Raw genomic sequence first — 17,794 nt, forward strand, 5'->3', positions numbered from 1 at the left:
TTTTCTTCTTTATTTTCTTTTACATACATTTTCTCTCAAATTTTCCAAAGATTAAACATAGTCTAAATCTTTAATAGTACCAGATTAGAAAAATTATAATTTCAAAAAATATAAATTTTTTGAATAAAAGTACCAATACCACTTGAACACCCTCCAAGATGATGCTTAAACATGTTTCTATTAAACGATTAAACATCCGAGTTTTTTCATGTTTTGCATGCTTTTAATTGGTTGATCACTCCTAATTGTTTTCATTCATCAATAGCTTACCTATAAAGCTAAATTAGACTAACTTGTGTATTTTATAATTCCATTATTTTGTTCTAATTTCAAACTTAAAACACATCTACCCGAGCTTTATATTTTGCTACTTAAACATACACATATTAACTTATAATGGTGTTTTACGTGAGCATGCATTAGGCAAATAGTAATGCATGCTCACGTAAAACACCTTAATGTAGTTAGGGTGCATCACCCCATGAATAGTTCTTAGAGGCTTCCAACACCTCTCATGGAAAATGCTCGAGTTCAGAGAGTCTTGGAAAGTAAAAAGATCAATATGGTGTTGTACCTCAACGTATTGCTAAAAGAATTCAGCATAGAAACAAGTCATGTGGTCAATTGGAGACACCTAATTGTAAAATCACCTTGAAGTGAAACACCAATAGGAGTAGATGAACTTAGTCGTCTTTTAGGAAATGGAAAGGAAGAAACTACTTTTTCTTGGCTATTACTTTGAGATGACATGAGATATTCAAAAGTGATGGATGAAGGATATCATAGAAAATGAGAAGAACGGATCAAACTTTATATATATGAATGCACACAAGATGATACCATAGAGATACAATCTAGAATGATTGAGTGAAATCTCACTAAGGAAATACCTAAGATTATAAGTAAGGATAAAAATATCGGTAATTACAGATATATTGACAGTTCGATTTTACGGATATATCGACGGGTATTTTGACACAAAATATCGATTTGATATAAAATTAACCAAAACTTATGAAAATATAAAACAAAACTTTTATAAATAAAATTAAAAGTATAATATACATTTTAAAGTTGTTTTACTAAAGAAATTAATATATATAAGTGTACATTGATTATTAAATTACATCAAATATTATTCAATAATAATATTTTGATATTTGATTATAATATGTTTAATTTTAAAATATATTTAATATTAAAATTATAATATATTTAATTTAATTGTATTAAATGGTAATAAATGTATAATTTTTTAACATTTAATTAATATATTAATGATATTAAAAAAATTGCTACTTAATTAAATGAAAATTTTTTATTTACTTATAAAATCATTATAATTATAATTAATTCGTTGTTTAAAGTATTGTTTTAAAATTTTGTGTATATGAACACTTATAATATATATATATATATGTGTGTGTGTGTGTGTGGAGAGTTTGCCCTAATGGTAAGTGGATGCTGGCCCTAACCTTTTGGTTGGGGATTCAACTCCGTCGATATTTCGGTTGAAAATATTGTAATATTTTAATCCGTAATCATAAGAAAGGAGTGCTTGAGAGAGAAATGTATGCAAATGTATAAGAAAAATATGCAAAAAGACGACTTAGAAGTGTAAGTAATTCGTTGTTTAAAGTATTGTTTTAATATTTTGTGTATATGAACACTTTTAATATATATATATATATATATATATATATATGTGTGTGTGTGTGTGTGTGTGTTGGGGGGGTGTGAGAGTTTGCCCTAATGGTAAGTGGATGTTGGCCCTAACCTTTTGGTTGGGGGTTCAACTCCGTCGATATTTCGGTTGAAAATATTGTAATATTTTAATCCATGATCATAAGAAAGGAGTGCTTGAGAGAGAAATGTATGCAAATGTATAAGAAAAATATGCAAAAAGACGACTTAGAAGTGTCCTAAACCAAATTGTCTTTTCCATGCGTTTATCTTATTGAGTGACATTTAAGAGTCTATATAACACACAAAAGTTTATTTTGACACAAATGACTTCTTCAACTCAATGTGAATTGTAAAATGACCCATTTTGAGCAGCACAACAACCCATTTTTGAGCTTTGACCAGTGTAGACCACCAATATTCAGTTGAAAATATCGTAATATTTTAATCCCTGATCATAAGAAATGAGTGCTTGAGAGAGAAATGTATGAAAATGTATAAGAAAAATATGCAAAAAGACGATTTAGAAGTGTCCTAAACCAAATTGTCTTTTCTATGCTTTTATCTTATTGAGTGACATTTAAGAGTCTATACAATACACAAAAGTTTATTTTGACACAAATGACTTCTTCAACTCAATATGAATCGTAAAATGACCCATTTTGAGCAGCATAACAACCCATTTTTGAGCTTTGACCCGTGTAGACCGTCGATATTTCGGTTGAAAATATCGTAATATTTTAATTCGTGATCATAAGAAATGAGTGCTTGAGAGAGAAATGTATGAAAATGTATAAGAAAAATATGCAAAAAGACGACTTAGAAGTGTTCTAAACCAAATTGTCTTTTCCATGCTTTAATATTATTGAGTGACATTTAAGAGTCTATACAACACATAAAAGTTTATTTTGACACAAATGACTTCTTCAACTCAACATGAATCCTAAAAAACTATTTTAAAGTGTACTTAAATCAATAAAATCAAAATTATATCTTTTGCATGAAAATGCTTGAAATAGATTGAGTAAATTTGAAATTCCAAGCTTTCAATAGAAAATTGGTTATTTTGTAAATTATACAAAGTATCAAGCTTATCACAAAGTAGAAAAACCTCCACAATTCAAACTCAAGATGAACATCGTGTCAGTATCACAAATACATACATATTATAATCTTATACAATTGATTTTATATCCTTTTAGATGAATTTTTGTTTAACATAACTTTCCAATTTCACGTGCATATACTTATATACATACATACGATGTGATATATTAACTCCTAATAATTTATTTTTAATAATTGCTAATTTCTTTTTATTCGTGACAACAATAACTGATTGTTATGATGCATACATTTCTTATTTACCTTTACCATTTTCTAGGATTTTTTTTTCTAGTCATAGTTTTCACTATCAACCTATTTATTTCACTTTATTAAAAGGTCAAGATAGCCTTTTTTTTTTTTTTTTTTTCACATCAAGAAATCATCTTTTAAACCTCAAAAGAACCAAATAATTATACTACATGGATATTTAGAGAATGAATAATCTAAAACTCATTATCAATTTGAACATCTAACTTAAGAAGATTCCTCAAAATCCTAATATTCCCCACACATAGATTGAGACTATTCGAAGCATAAATAAGTGAAAACTTCTATTTTAAGTTATTACTAAGAAAATCTTGTAGATTTTGAGTCTTTAAGAAAATAATAAGAATAGTACAAGTTTAGTATTCATTGACTTAATTCATTAAGCATATGAACTATAGTACCTACTCTAGATGGTTGATTAATTCATTCTAAAGATAAGATTTCTTTAAGATCATGTTTGGTTCTTCAAAAGTATTAAGAAAAAAAAAAGATATTAGGTTATGTTTGGTTCATAAAAGTGCTAAGGAAAGAAATAAAAAAAAAACAAAGTAAAAATGATTTTCTTACATTTGATTGTAATATGAAAATTTTAAAAGAAAATAAAATATAATTAAAATTAATTAAAATTTTATGCATTTTTAAATTATTTAATATTTACATGGAATAATTAAAATAAGTGAAATAAGTCTAAAAGAACATATAAAATAATTTATTGAAGTTAAATTTATTTTTATTTACCTTTCCTTTTCTTTTCTTCTATTTGGTTGTGCTGATTTTTGAAAGTGATAAAGAGATTGATTTTCTCATAGTTTTAATATACAAAATACAAAAGAAAGTCAAATATAATTAAATTTGTAAGAAATTTATATATATATATATATATATATATATATATATATATATATATATATATATATATTTTGAGAATCGGTTTTTCTGGTTCAAGTATATCTTGTCTTTACTATGAATTATTTTATATGGTTAACACTAATTATAGTTTTGCCATTATCCGCAGGTTCCTTAATTTTTTTTCTCCCTTATAGAGGAAATAAGGTAATTAGATGGTATACTATATTTATATGTATATTAGAATATATATACATATATTTAAATTATTTAATATTTAAATAGTTAAATAGAAGTATTGAAGAAGTGAAGTAAGTTTAAAATAGAATATAAAAATAATTTATTGATTTTAAATTATTTATTTATTTATTTTTAAATTTTCTCTCTATTTTCTTTTTCTTACTTTTTTTTTCCCTCAAATATATAACCCTAACCAAAATGATTTTATTCATTTTAGAAAACTTGAAAAAGAAAAAGTAAATATAGTTAAAATTAGTTAAAAATATATATATATATATTTTTAATTTACTTAATATTTATATAAAATAATTATATAGAAAAAAAATCATATATACATATATGAAACAATTTGAAATAATATATAAAAATAATTTATTAACTTTAAATTTATCCCATATCAAAATACCATTTTCTAAAAAATAAAAAATGTCAAAAACATCTTTATCCAAACAACATTATATTTTTATTATTTAAAAAATATATATTTCTTTAAGATAGAGATTATTTTATCTTTTTTTTTATGGCCAAATTTTCTTAGAAAAATATGTTTATAGAAAAAGCTTGGACAATGATTGATAGATACATTGAAAGATACAAATAATCGAATTATTTACTCCATCAATTCTTAACTTTTGGTTTTAAAAATAAAATATTTTATTTTATTTTATTCTTAAATTTTGAGATTAAAAATAAAAAAACCCTTTCTTTTAATAGATAAAAAGGAAGTGCCACTTGTCCGAAAATGACACCTTGCACTCAGTGGAGCGCGATGAGTAAATGGTGGAGTGGCAATAGTTGTTTTTTTATTTTTATTTTTTTCGTCTCTCCCATATTTCTTTTTCCGTCTCATCTCTTCCAAATTTCGCTGCCAATTCCCTCTGTAAGAAACCCTAACGTTTGAAAATAGCGAAAAAGGGTTGAAGAGCGTTTTTGGATGGTGAAGGAATTCCTGAGTTGAAACGGACGATCGATCCGAGTCGCCGTGGTTATTTGCTCAATCCTCCGATGGGCGCTGCAGGTTCGAAGCTCGAGAAAGCTCTTGGCGATCAGTTCCCCGAAGGCGAGCGATACTTCGGGCTCGAGAATTTTGGCAATACTTGCTATTGCAACAGCGTCTTGCAGGTTCGATTCTATTGAATTCGATTTCAAATCTCTGTCTGTCTTTTTTTTTTTTTTTTATTGGATCATTGTTGATATTGTAGATTTTATATTTATTGAGCGATTATAGGTTGAATGATAGGTTTAATATGTGATTTTTTTTGTTTGGATTTCGGGTTTGATGATGAATATTGGTGCTCAATTGAAATTCTTATGGATTTTTATATTAGGTTAGTTTTATGAATAGGTGTATTCTAAAACGTGGGATCCTGGGCTCTTACTGAATAATCAATTAGATGGATATTTTTTGTGTATTTCTGGTCATGGAGGAGGATGACCATACAGCAAGAATGTTTTCATCCAGGGTTCTTGAAAATTTGAAATATAGGCATGTCTAGTCACTGTATTATGAAGATATGTTGAAAAAGATTTTACCAACAATTTACTACCTAATGATGTTACTTGTTTTCTGCAGGCTCTTTATTTTTGTGTTCCATTTCGTGAACAATTGCTAGAATATTACACAAATAACAAAAATCTCGCAGATGCAGAAGAAAATCTATTGACATGCTTGGCAGACTTATTCATGCAGGTAATGTTTCTACCAGTAATGTTGGACTAATTTTTACATTCCATTGGTTAATTGTGATCTGTTGAATTTACTGATCAAATAGGTCTGCCAAGGATAAAGGCAATAATAATTTTACTGATTGAGCAGGATTTAGTAGTTCGAAATCAGAATTTTTGCTTTGGATTTTGGGTTTCCCCTCATAATTCTTCACTCTGCAGCTATTTATTCATGCAATGAAAAACTAGGGATTTTATTCTTGCCTATACTGCAATGCTCTTAAATACAGTTTTTTCTTTATCTATCTATCAATCTATTTTTATACACAAATACACACATACACAAAGAAATATGCTTCTGCTGTTGCAAGCAGTGGTTTGATCTTATGATTTTGTTGCTATGTTAAATGAAGTACTGGTTCATCGTTTTCTTGTGACTTTGTCTTTCTTTGAACTGACAGATTCTATTTATGGTTGGCTTAGCTTAAACCCAAATTTAGCATGAAGAATATACAAGTAGCCCTCGAAGGCTTAGGTGGCAAAGATTTGAAGTGGGGATGAGATGATCCCTGGTTCAATTCCAAGTAGCACCAAAAAAAGAGGACATTATAAATAAATAAATAAATAACCTGTAAAAAAGTATTAAGAATCAAGTTAGGCTGAGTGTTTGTTGTGTTTACATCTTGTGTGCTTTGATGTATTGCTTTTTTGCCGTGTCTATAAACTCTTATTGCATAATGAACTTTCCCAATATGTTTTTTTTTTTTTTTTTGATAGGTAAAAAAAAGCTTGCATTAGAAACACCTAAAAGTGGCGAAAGCAATACACACAAAGTATACAAATAATGCCCCAAAAAGTGAAGTAGTAAGGAGACAACTTCCCCTTACTTTACAAGAAACCAATCTATGAAATCAATCATAGATACAATGTGATCCTCTATAGACACCCTAGCCCAATTTATAAAAGTATACATGAATAAAGACTTAATTGATTGGTCAAACTGCTCGACGTTGTTAAAAGCTCTTCCATTTCTTTCCTTTCATAAAGTCCACGTTAAACATAAGGGGGCAACCCTCCATGCATTCTTCCTTTTTAACCCACAAAAAGACCGTGCCAATCTAATAAATTCCTCCTAATTGAGGAATGCCTAACCCATTGTACGCTGAAAAGGGAGTAGATCAAGCTCCACAACATTCTAGCCTTGCCACAAAACAAAAGTAAGTGGTCGGTGGTTTCATCCTCTTCTCTACACAAGTAGTAACACCTATTCGGGATATTCCACCCCCTTCTTTTCAGCTGATCGAGAGACGAAATTCTGCTCCAAGACGCTTCCCAAACAAAAAAGCTCACCCTCATTGGAGCCCAAGACCTCCAAATCATATCCCATGGAAAGGGATTTTTAGAGACCCTTGTGTAGGAGCAATAGAGGGACCTAACAGAAAATTTTCCATTCTTAGTCTCTCTCCAACTAAAAATGTCCTCCACTCCTCTTCTCACTGCCAAGGGCTAACAAAGACTCAACTTTCCCAATATGTGACAGCTTATCATATAAAATCTTGTAGAGTTGCTTAAATTTGTTGTTTTTATGGCACGATTATTCTTATACAAACCTAGCTTGTTTCTTCTATAACCAAAGATGCCTTCAAGCCATGGAAGGACCTCACACAATTAAATATATACAGCACACATGGTAGAAGGTGGAAAAAATGGATGTGGACGATCTTTACCTTCGTTAAATGCAAGTTTTTTTTTTTGTCTGCCATTAAGTATCCTCTACAAGAGTTCCCATTTTAAATTTATCCAAGCAGTTGAATACAAGAGATGCCTTGACTTATGCAATGGTTCAAAGTTTCATGTTAGGTATTCCTCTTCGAAGTTTCATATTACTATATTTGATATTCCTCTTCAAAGTTTCATATTAGGGATTTAGATGTTCCAGGCCCTTTGTTATGATGGCTGATATGCATCTGTAGTTTTTGAACATTTACTTGTTAATTATCAAGTCACAACTAACCTAACCTTGCTGCAAATTGATCACTTGCATCTTCATTATGAGGTGTCGTTTGTTTGAATGTGAGAAAGCAAATAGCATCTGAAGGGTTCAAATGGTCTGTGGACCCTGAAAAAGGTGTAGAAGGTTTGGAACGAAAATTTGTTATTTTCATAATAAATTGGTTATGTTTTACAGTTTCAGTAATTCCCAAGGGCCATTGGTGGTTTCAGTGGGTTGGGCTGCATTTGAAGTTTCATGCTTTTTCATTAGGATTTTTGAATCTTCTTATTGGAATCGTAACTACAATTTCCTGGTTGGAACATGGGGCAAACCTTAAACTAAAACATCGTAGATTGGACTCCCAAGGGTGCCAAAACACTTGGATTTTCCCAATAGGACCAGTCTGCAGATGAGTGCGTGCATTTGGCATTTATCTTAAATCATTGTGGCTGATGAGTGGTTTGTGCATAGAATTTTCCTCTGTTATCAAAAAAGCTTTCCTGATTGATTGGATGTGAAAATTATTGGTACGATTGTTTTTGGGAGCAACGCTAGTTTTTGTTATTTTGGAATGTTTAGGGTGTTATTCAAGTTGTATTTGTACTATTTTTTACACATGCCCATAGCATGTGGGTGCTTAATGATAGCACTTATTAGCCTCACTATCCATAATTTTAACTCATCATTGTGTTATATTATTTAGGTGCGAGTACCATTAGTTTCCAATACTTTTGAATTTTATTGTGGTGTATTTGGTACAGTGATGAATTCCACTAACAGAGCTGAAGGGAAAATTTGATGAAGCAAGACTTAAAATGTACTTAATTGTTTGGATAAACATTGAACAGGAAAAGCATTCATATTAATGTATTAATGGTTGATGATCTGCATTACCTTGAGAATCTGTCTTCCCCATTCAAAGTCATTGGGTGGTTTTAAGCCATAACTGCACTACATTCTTCAGAAGGCAAATTCTGGAATGTCATGCGACAGAACGCATTAATTATGAATTCTTTGGCTCAAGGCTTTGAAAGTATTGCGGAGGGGGAGGAAGTCGTTAGTTTGCCTAGTAGCTTTGTCAAGTTCAGTAGCAGTTTGGGGATGCCGGTTGTGGGCTTAGAGAAGGAAATCAGTTCTCTTCTTAAGAAACTGAATTCGAGAAAAGGGAGGGGGGTTAAAGAGGTCAGGGAGAAAGAAGAAATCTTTGCCTTCTTCCTGTTTTGAGAGGGAAATCCGAAAGCTAGAGAGTTCGGTTAACTACGATTGCTTTCCATCCACTGTAAGGGGAAAGGGGAGGGGTGCCGGAGTTTAGGGAAGGGGTTGGGCTTGGGCTCAGGAAGATTTAGTGCTCAAGAAGGGTTTCTTTTTTGGGTTGTAGTAAGGGTTTTTTTCTCTCTTGTGTCTCAGTTTCTTTTGTGGCTGTTTGTTGTTAGGGTGGTTGGTTTTTCTTCTTCTTTCACATGCTTGCCAATCAGCCCTAATTGTGTACTCTGTGTGTACTTTGTTGTGCCTTTTGGCAAGTGCTTTTAATATATCCTGCTTATTTACCTATAAAAAAAAATATATATATATGTATATGAATTCTTTTGTACATGACTGGCAGAGTTTATTTATACTATTTTTGGATTTGCCTTCCTATCTTTTTGTTCCCACTTTTCTTGCCCCATTTTGAAAAAAAGCTGATTAAATATTTGCAAACCTTTTTCCTTTTTGAGAATAGTTTTTTTAAAAAAAAAATAGAAACAGCCATCATTGGATCCCAACAAGAAGCAGCTCTAGGATTTCCACCTAAAGGGAGACCTAAATAAGTAAGGGGCCAAATAGAGACTCTACAATCCAACAACAAGGTTAGTCTTGAATAGAGTCCTCACTGATGTTAATACCGCCCAAGGAGCTTTTTTCTAGATTGATCTTTAAGCTTGATATGTATTCAAAAACCATTAAGATATATTTAAGGTATTGCAACTCCTTTTGATTAGCTTTTGAGAAAAAAATTGTATCATTTGCAAATTGAAGGAGTGATACCCTTGTCTTGTCCTTCCCTCCCTAAAAGTCTTCTAAATCTGTCTTCAGCTCTTGCAACTATTCTACTCAAAACATCCACAGCAATAGTGAATAGAAAAGGGGAGAGAGGGTTGCCTTTTCTTAAGCCTCCGGACACTTTAACCCAACCTTTGGAACTCCCATTCGCTAGAATGGCAAAAGTCTTAGAAGATAAACATCCCCAAATCCACAGCCTCCACTTTGGACTGGTATTTATATTTTTGAGAATAGTTGAATGATACATGCTTATCTGTATTTTGAGAACATGTCTTTTAGATGTTTTATCCTGCTGAATGATGCACTAGTGGAGAGATGAGAAACGTTAGTCAGAGCACTATTGTTCTCTCACTATCTCTCTCCTTGCTAACATTATCTTTTTTTTAAAAAAAATTACATGCCATGGCATATGCATAGTAGTTACTTGTTAACTCCATAAATCATGATACTAGGGCCAACATTTGATTGTTTCTTTGTGTAGATAAGCTCACAGAAGAAGAAAACAGGTGTTATTGCACCAAAGCGTTTTGTACAGAGGCTGAAGAAACAAAATGAGCTTTTTCGCAGCTATATGCACCAGGTATGTATTTAACATGAAGGGCCTGAAAAGGAAAATGAAGGCTATTGAGGTTACTGAGATAGCAAACACGTCAGCTATCAATGTCACCAAAGTTGTTCAGTTGATTTGAATCATAACTCTTCTGTTAAAATCCTTGTGCTTGATGGATCCAATTATTTTGTGAGTCTGATGCGATACCAATGGTGTTCCCATGATTTCTTTGGTTTTGCAGTCATATGTGTTAAACTATAGCTGAGGATTTCTGCTCTTAAATTCTGTATGGTGCTTCTTCAATACAACCCTCATTTATCACACTGATTGCATGATCTTCATAATACCTGTAACCTCCATAAAATGACAGATATTGGTTGCATCCCAACGAACTTGTTTAATGTTCTCACATGTGCATTAGATGACTCACAATTGTGTCTTGTTTTTTACCAGCATTTATATATAAGATAGGACTGTATTAGAGTGCTTGGATAAATTAGTTTTTTCAGTAGACTCATCCGAAGATGTGTGCAACTGAACTAAGCTCAACAGTGTGTTACTATGAGCAGAAATGAGTGAATCGCAGTGGAGATTTTGGGATGAACCGATACCACATGGATTCTGGGGAAGGCTCACAATAAACAAGTGTATAGCCTATGGAGACCACCCTTCCGCTCATGAATCTACATTATATTAGAAATTTTTCTTCTGGTGTTTCAAATGTAGTTATTAAGTTCATCTTGGGATCTTTTTATGCAAATGAATGTAGTGATCAAATACAATTTTGAGGTGGATTTTCCCCAAAATTACTGGTAGAGGTACTGTAGCTCAAAGGTGGCAGCTACTACGCCCCTTCAAAAATAAAAAATGATCCCCAACCCTGAATTTTTTCCTTTTTAAAAAAACCTAACTTTATCTGTGGTTTTCGAAAAATAAAACAGAAATAGCCCTTCTCCTCCCCTTCAGTATATAGAAAAATGATCTTTTTTTTTAAATCCCAACTATGAAGTTACATTTTTTCCTTTCAAATGCAAATACCCATTACCAAAACACTTATCAATGGGCCTAGACTCAATGGTTAATCCATAATTGTCTGCAAAGATAAAAACACTTCATTAATTTTCAGTTGCTTGAAATATATATATAATGTACATATGTAATGTATGCATATGTGTGTGTGTGTGTGTGTGTAATGTTGCTTGCACACCGTTTGAATAATTCTTAAATGAAAGTACCTTCATTCCTCTAAAACCACTTGTGTTCAAATATATGAGAAAGAACCTAAAATTTCTTAATGGAATTTATTGATTTTTCTTATTAATGAGATAACTGAAGCTTATGTTTACAAGTTTTCTTAGTAGATAATTTTTTAAAACTTAAAATTCTCTAATTGGTATATCGGTTGTTTCCAATTTGCATATGATCATGTGTGCTATTCAGAAACTTTGGTCCTATTTGGGAACTATTTTTTAATACAATTTTCTGTTCTTTAGAATAGAAAGGAGTTTCTGACTTAAAAACATGTTTGACACTTGACTGAAAACAGTTTTTTGAAAATTTGTTTTGAAATTAAGTTTTTTAGAACAAATTTAAGCTGTTTTCAGTGTTTTTTTATAGCATGTAGAGAAACAACTAAAAATATGCAAAATACTTTGAAAACTTTTGTATCATGCATAAGATTATTTATCAAAAAAACTTTTGTATTATATGTAAGTGTATAGTATCTTCATGGGGAATAAGTGAAGAAAACTGTTTTTCATATTTGAGTTTTGAAAATAATTGAAAGTTGTTTTAAAAACTGTTCTCAAAAACCTTTTTTTTAAGAACATTTTTCAAAACTGTTAACAAATAAGCCTTTGGATTTTTATTTTTTATTTTTGGAATTTTTTCAAGAATATGTCATTGAGATGACTTAATTTGATATACCATATGTTTGGAAGTGCTGGGTCACACTTTCAACACATGAAAATCTTTCGGTATTTATTACAAGTCTAAAGTTCTTTTTCATTTTATTTTTTTTATGGGTAAAAAGAAGGAATTTATTATAAAATTCTCCTTGTTGGAGAGTGGCGCAGCACAATCTTTCACTTTCCCCTCCCCTCTTTCTCCTCTCCAATGTTACTTTCTGGATCCTTGACTACTCAATAGTTTTGCTGCATGGGTAGAAATGAGAATGGTAGTTCTCTAGTATGTCCAATATTAGCACTCATCTTCAGAATGTTTATTGATAACACGTTAAGTGGATGAAAAGGCATGTTATTGTACTTTTTGTTTAAATTTTTGTGAAATGGAGAGACCCCAGCATATTCTAAAGATGCCAGCATGTACATTGGGATTTATATTCTAGAGATGCCAATGGGTGTGTATGAGAGTAGTAGACCATATTGTGCAATTTCAGACTGTAGTGTGGGATGCTAGGGAGTGCTCTAGTGACAGTGGTTTTATATCCCACGAATTTTTGATATGGTGAACATTCAGATTGTAATTTAGGATGCTGGTTTACTGTAGAGAGTTTTAAAATCCAAAATCTTTACTGGGGTTTTTGTGTGTACTTCGGAGAGGTTGGTTCTTCCCCAGAAATGCAATATAAATATATATACACTTTTTTGATGGGCTCCCTAGAAATGTAATATGTGAGACCATAAGCACTTTCATTTGGGAAAATGTAATAAAATTCCAGTACATGTGATTACAAGAATCCTGGATGTATTTGGACCTGTTTATGGGGACCCCAAATGACAAGTGGTATACGTCACCGTTGGCCTTGTGTGCCACAGTTTTAATGTGGTTGCAAGTTTGCATAAACTGGCAGCCAATTGCTCTGACACATTACAACTTATAGCTATAAAGAAATGCCTACTAGATGCTTGCTTATGATATCAGAAGATTATGGAGGAGAAAATTGGTGTTCATTTTATCCTTGCCTTACCTATGTATACCTCATAGATGCATCTTGACACATCCTCTTCCATCATTAACTTAAAAATTTAGTGTTTTTTGGGGAAGTGTCTTTCATTCCTGCTGTTTATTTATTTATTTTGGTAGGTAAATAAAGATTGTATTAAAAAAATGTCAGAAAGAGTGCGCCAAAGTGCACAGTTGTTCATTCCAGTTGTTTATGCAATCCAGAAAATAATAAAATAAAATCCATTTTTCTTCCTTCTAGGATGCACATGAATTTTTGAACTTCTTGCTAAATGAACTTGTTGACATACTGGAGAAGGAGGCTTCTGCTTCAAAAAGTGATCCAGAAACCTCATCCCCACCTGAGAAGACTGCAAATGGGCCAAAGACTGCTCAGGCTAATGGTGTTCAGAAAGAGCCTCTAGTTACCTGGGTGCACAAAAATTTTCAGGTGATTTTGTTCAGCCAATTCATATGTTCATATTCACTTTTTGCTTGTGATATGCTAAAATGTTAAATCCTTAAGTAAAATGTGGTGTGATCGACCCTAATTTGTGCCCTTATATTTTGCATGCATGAGGCTACATATTTACCAACCTTGTTGGTTCGATCTGCCCATTTTTCCTTTTCCTTTTTCCTCGTCTGTGCTGAACGAGGGGAAAATTGCCTGTCAAGCACAATGCACAGGACCGTATCAGGCTTACCCTGGCAGGACCAAGCTCATGGCCTTCTTTCTTTGTTGATATGAACTTATGTTTTATTTGGGCAGCCGCAATTAGTTCCTCTCAAATTTAACAGTGGTGATTCTATGTATTATTTCTTCAATCCCCTAAGAATTATCCCTTCATATTTTGATGGCTACTTGTGCCAGGGTATACTCACGAATGAGACAAGGTGCTTGCGGTGTGAAACAGTCACAGCAAGGGATGAAACATTTTTGGACTTGAGCCTGGATATTGAACAGAACAGTTCCATCACAAGCTGTCTGAAAAATTTTAGCTCAACAGAAACTTTGAATGCAGAGGACAAATTTTTCTGTGACAAATGCTGCAGGTAGATGGCCTTCATTAATCTTTGTATTTACTCACCTCAGTTTATTATTATTACCCTATTGTGGTGATTCTGTCAGTTTCATTTTGATCCTTATGCTAACCTGTTCTCTGTTTGATTATGGGGGGGTAGAGTGGTAAAAAAATTGATCATGCAAGCATTTAGCGCTTGTTTGGATACACTTCTTATTTTTTTTATTTTTTATTTTTTAAGTAGTAAGTTGTATATAAAATATAAGAACTTTTACATAAAAAGTTTGGATATATCTTAAATTCTTAAAAATCACTTTTAAAATTTTTTTAAATTGAGGTAATAAAGTTTTTTGATGCCTCAATTTTTTTAAACAGTTTTTAAAAACCATTATCTTTTTAAGATAAGTCTCTGAGATTTCTTATATTTTTTGTTAGACGTTGCCACTTTCTGGAAAAACTGGTACTTGTTTTAGGGCCTTGCCACTAGGAAGATATTGGCTGCTGTTTTGCCCTTGCTTCCATGTATATATATTCCTCTCTTTCTTTTGTAAAGTACAAAATGTCCCAAAAGTGCAATTTCACACTAATGTGATGATGTAGGACAACCCTAGGATGGTTGCCTACACTCAAGGGTAGGTGGGCTAGGGTTTTATTTCTAGAGTGTAAGGAGAGGAACAACGAATAAATTTTATGGTAGAGAAAATTATAAGATAAGAAATAGAGAGAAAGAAGAAACAATGTAGAAAAGATGGAAAACCTTAGAGTCTCATTAAGGCCTTCTAGGAGTCTCACCTAGAAGAAAATCAATGGAGTCTCACCATTGAGGGTTGCAACCTTGCAATGAAAGAAAATATAATATTATTCATCAAATTCATCCCTTTGATTTACATTGATTAGCCTATTTATAGGCTTCTCTAAGAAATCCAAAGTCTACTAGGACTCTAATAATCTATCATGACTCAAATTCTAATTATATTATAACTCAACTAGCTAATCCTAATTAGACTCCAACAAATACCAATTAATATTAATCCTACTTAAAGTTTACTTAGGTCTTCACTTTCTTCCTTGAATAAACTTTAAAACGCTTTCCCCCATCATGTGATCTCAAACTTATTATTTTCCCAATAAACAAACTGAGACTTACAGATTGTAGAAATCTATTGTCCATATCATTGGAATATTTCATGCATAGTATCTTTATGGACAACTGATTTGAACATTCTAATGTAATTTTTTTGTGAGGGTTCTATTTCTAAAATGAACTCATTGTAGAGGATAGAATTGTGCATTCAACAAATGTTGTCTGTGATTGCAGCTACCCACAAATTCCCCTATTTTGAATTGTTGACCTTGTTGGGCACCTCTTCAACAACTTACTCATATGCATGTTTGTGAGACCTTTGATGAATTACCGATAGGGACTTAAGAAAATATATTAACACTTTATATTGTAAGAATTGGCTGTCATGCGGGTGCACTGCATGTACAGTGAAAGGGGGAAGGGAGGGAAGGAAAAAAGAATGGAATCATCTTGATATTGCTTTTAATTTTTATTTTCAGTCTAATAGTGGACCTTGTTATTCTGAAACAGTTCTGGCAAGCCTATAGAAGAATGAAATCATTTATTGTCCATCTAGATACATTTTCTGTTTTCTGTTTTTTTTAAAAAAAAATACAGAAAATATATAAGAACCTATATATAAAATACAAGAACTCTGAAATGCTTATATTGAAAATGTAAAGGTTTAAAAACCGATTAAAAAAATCGAGGTATTAAAACAACTTTAAATTTTAAAAAATTTTAATGTAGTTTTAAAGACAAGGTAAGTTTATACTTTTGGTATAAGGGTTTCTTTTTATTTTTTATTTTTTATAGAAGTTTCTTTTTTTAAAAATAAAAAATGAGCAATGCATACAAATAAGGCCTTGGTTATCTCTTTCTCTTTTAGAGACTACTAGTAACAAAGTAGTGGACCTTGTTATTATATGTCAGTTTACAAGAGGCCCAGAAAAGAATGAAGATAAAGAAACCACCTCACATACTGGTCATCCATTTGAAGCGGTTCAAGTACATTGAGCAGCTGGGCAGGTACAAGAAGCTATCTTACCGGGTTGTTTTCCCGCTTGAGCTGAAGCTGAGCAATACAGTAGAAGATGCAGATTCTGAATATTCCCTCTTTGCTGTGGTTGTTCATGTTGGAAGTGGGCCCAACCATGGGCACTATGTGAGCCTTGTGAAAAGTCATAACCATTGGTTATTTTTTGATGATGAAAATGTGGAGATGATTGATGAGTCTTCCGTGCAAACTTTCTTTGGGTCTGCACAGGAGTATTCGAGTAACACTGATCATGGTTACATCTTGTTCTATGAGAGCCTTGCTACAAATGACAAGAGCTAAGAAGCCGGGGATTCAGTTTTATGATGTGTAGGTATTCTTAATCTTCGAACTCGATTTTCTTTTGTTCCCTATGTTTTATTTATTTCTCTTTATCACCCTATTTAACCTGTGGGAAGAGCCTCTCAAGTATCAGTGAGATGATATGGGATGTGAAAAGTGTATACTTAGGTGGTTGCCATGTACAGTGGGTGGTGGAAGCTCACCGTCCTTTTTTTTTTCTTTTTTTTTTCTTTTTTTTTTTAACAATAAGGGGAAAAAAAAAGCCGTATATTTGGTGGTGAATGAGGATTTCAGAGAGAAATTTGTACTCTTCATAACAATAGAAATGCAATGAATGAAATTGCTCCCAACCAATGGCTATCTATATGAACCTACAAAGAGGCTATTTTTTTGTAGGTTTATTTTTTGGATGCCTATTTTCCTTATAGCATTGGATTGATGGAGGATAGTTTGAGCTATAAGATTTGACCAACATGGCATGTATATGGAATTTGTAATATGTGCTTTCAGGTATTTGGATTTGGGTCTAATTATGTACCTGAGAATTTCAAGAGGAGAACAACAGTCGGCACACCTCTGTCACTGGGGCCATCCCTCCCAAGATGAGCTGAAGGATTTCAGTGTTTTGTATTGTTTATCCATTTTTTTCTCTCTCCCGGTTCAGGGTTGGATTTTGAGGGCATCAGAAATTGGTGAGATTAGGGTTTTGGTCTTGTTCCATTATTGACTGAAACTGGGTTCTGGATTCCGGCACTGTAACAAATTTAACAGAATTTTATCTTCTATGGCTTTAGTAGTCCATTCATATTCTGCACTGTTGTTTGGTACATCATATTTATATCAGCACTGCAGTGACCAGATTCTATTGCATGGAAGGAGGCTGTTGTTATAATGATATATCCACTTCATAGCTGTATAGTTCAAGGAGGATGGTACCATTCTTTAGAAATGAATCAAATCAACGAAGGCAAATTCCTTGTTAAAAAAATTAGGATACCTCAAAAACTTAGGAAAAATTCCTTCGTGTTCTAAGCATCTGGCAGGTGTGATTGGGTATATTATTACTATTATTATT

General features: G+C 32.2%; 1 protein-coding gene across 2 annotated transcripts; it reads left to right on the forward strand.

Annotated features, from left to right (window-relative positions):
• The first annotated feature begins 4,978 nt into the window (after nucleotides 1-4,978).
• On the forward strand, nucleotides 4,979-17,534 carry LOC117918741 (ubiquitin carboxyl-terminal hydrolase 3). Of its 2 annotated transcripts, XM_034835607.1 has the most exons (7): nucleotides 4,979-5,265; nucleotides 5,717-5,833; nucleotides 10,323-10,421; nucleotides 13,558-13,746; nucleotides 14,167-14,348; nucleotides 16,314-16,746; nucleotides 17,230-17,534. In XM_034835607.1, exons 1-6 carry the CDS (start codon nucleotides 5,149-5,151, stop codon nucleotides 16,717-16,719), a joined length of 1,110 nt encoding a protein of 369 aa, XP_034691498.1. In that variant the 5' UTR covers nucleotides 4,979-5,148; the 3' UTR covers nucleotides 16,720-16,746; nucleotides 17,230-17,534. The 2 variants fall into 2 exon arrangements, with proteins under 2 accessions (XP_034691498.1, XP_034691496.1); XM_034835605.1 differs by lacking the exon at nucleotides 17,230-17,534 and having other exon boundaries at nucleotides 16,314-17,177.
• Nucleotides 17,535-17,794: the final 260 nt, after the last annotated feature.

Source organism: Vitis riparia, chromosome 7 (genome assembly GCF_004353265.1).
Source record: "Vitis riparia cultivar Riparia Gloire de Montpellier isolate 1030 chromosome 7, EGFV_Vit.rip_1.0, whole genome shotgun sequence".
In the NCBI taxonomy this organism is placed as follows: Eukaryota; Viridiplantae; Streptophyta; class Magnoliopsida; order Vitales; family Vitaceae; genus Vitis; species Vitis riparia.

Coding starts and splice junctions, on each gene's coding strand:
- LOC117918741 (XM_034835607.1), top strand. CDS start 5,149: ATGGGCGCTGCAGGTTCGAAGCTCGAGAAAGCTCTTGGCGATCAGTTC. Junction 5,834..10,322: donor TGGCAGACTTATTCATGCAG/GTAATGTTTCTA, acceptor TTCTTTGTGTAG/ATAAGCTCACAGAAGAAGAA. Junction 14,349..16,313: donor TTCTGTGACAAATGCTGCAG/GTAGATGGCCTT, acceptor ATTATATGTCAG/TTTACAAGAGGCCCAGAAAA.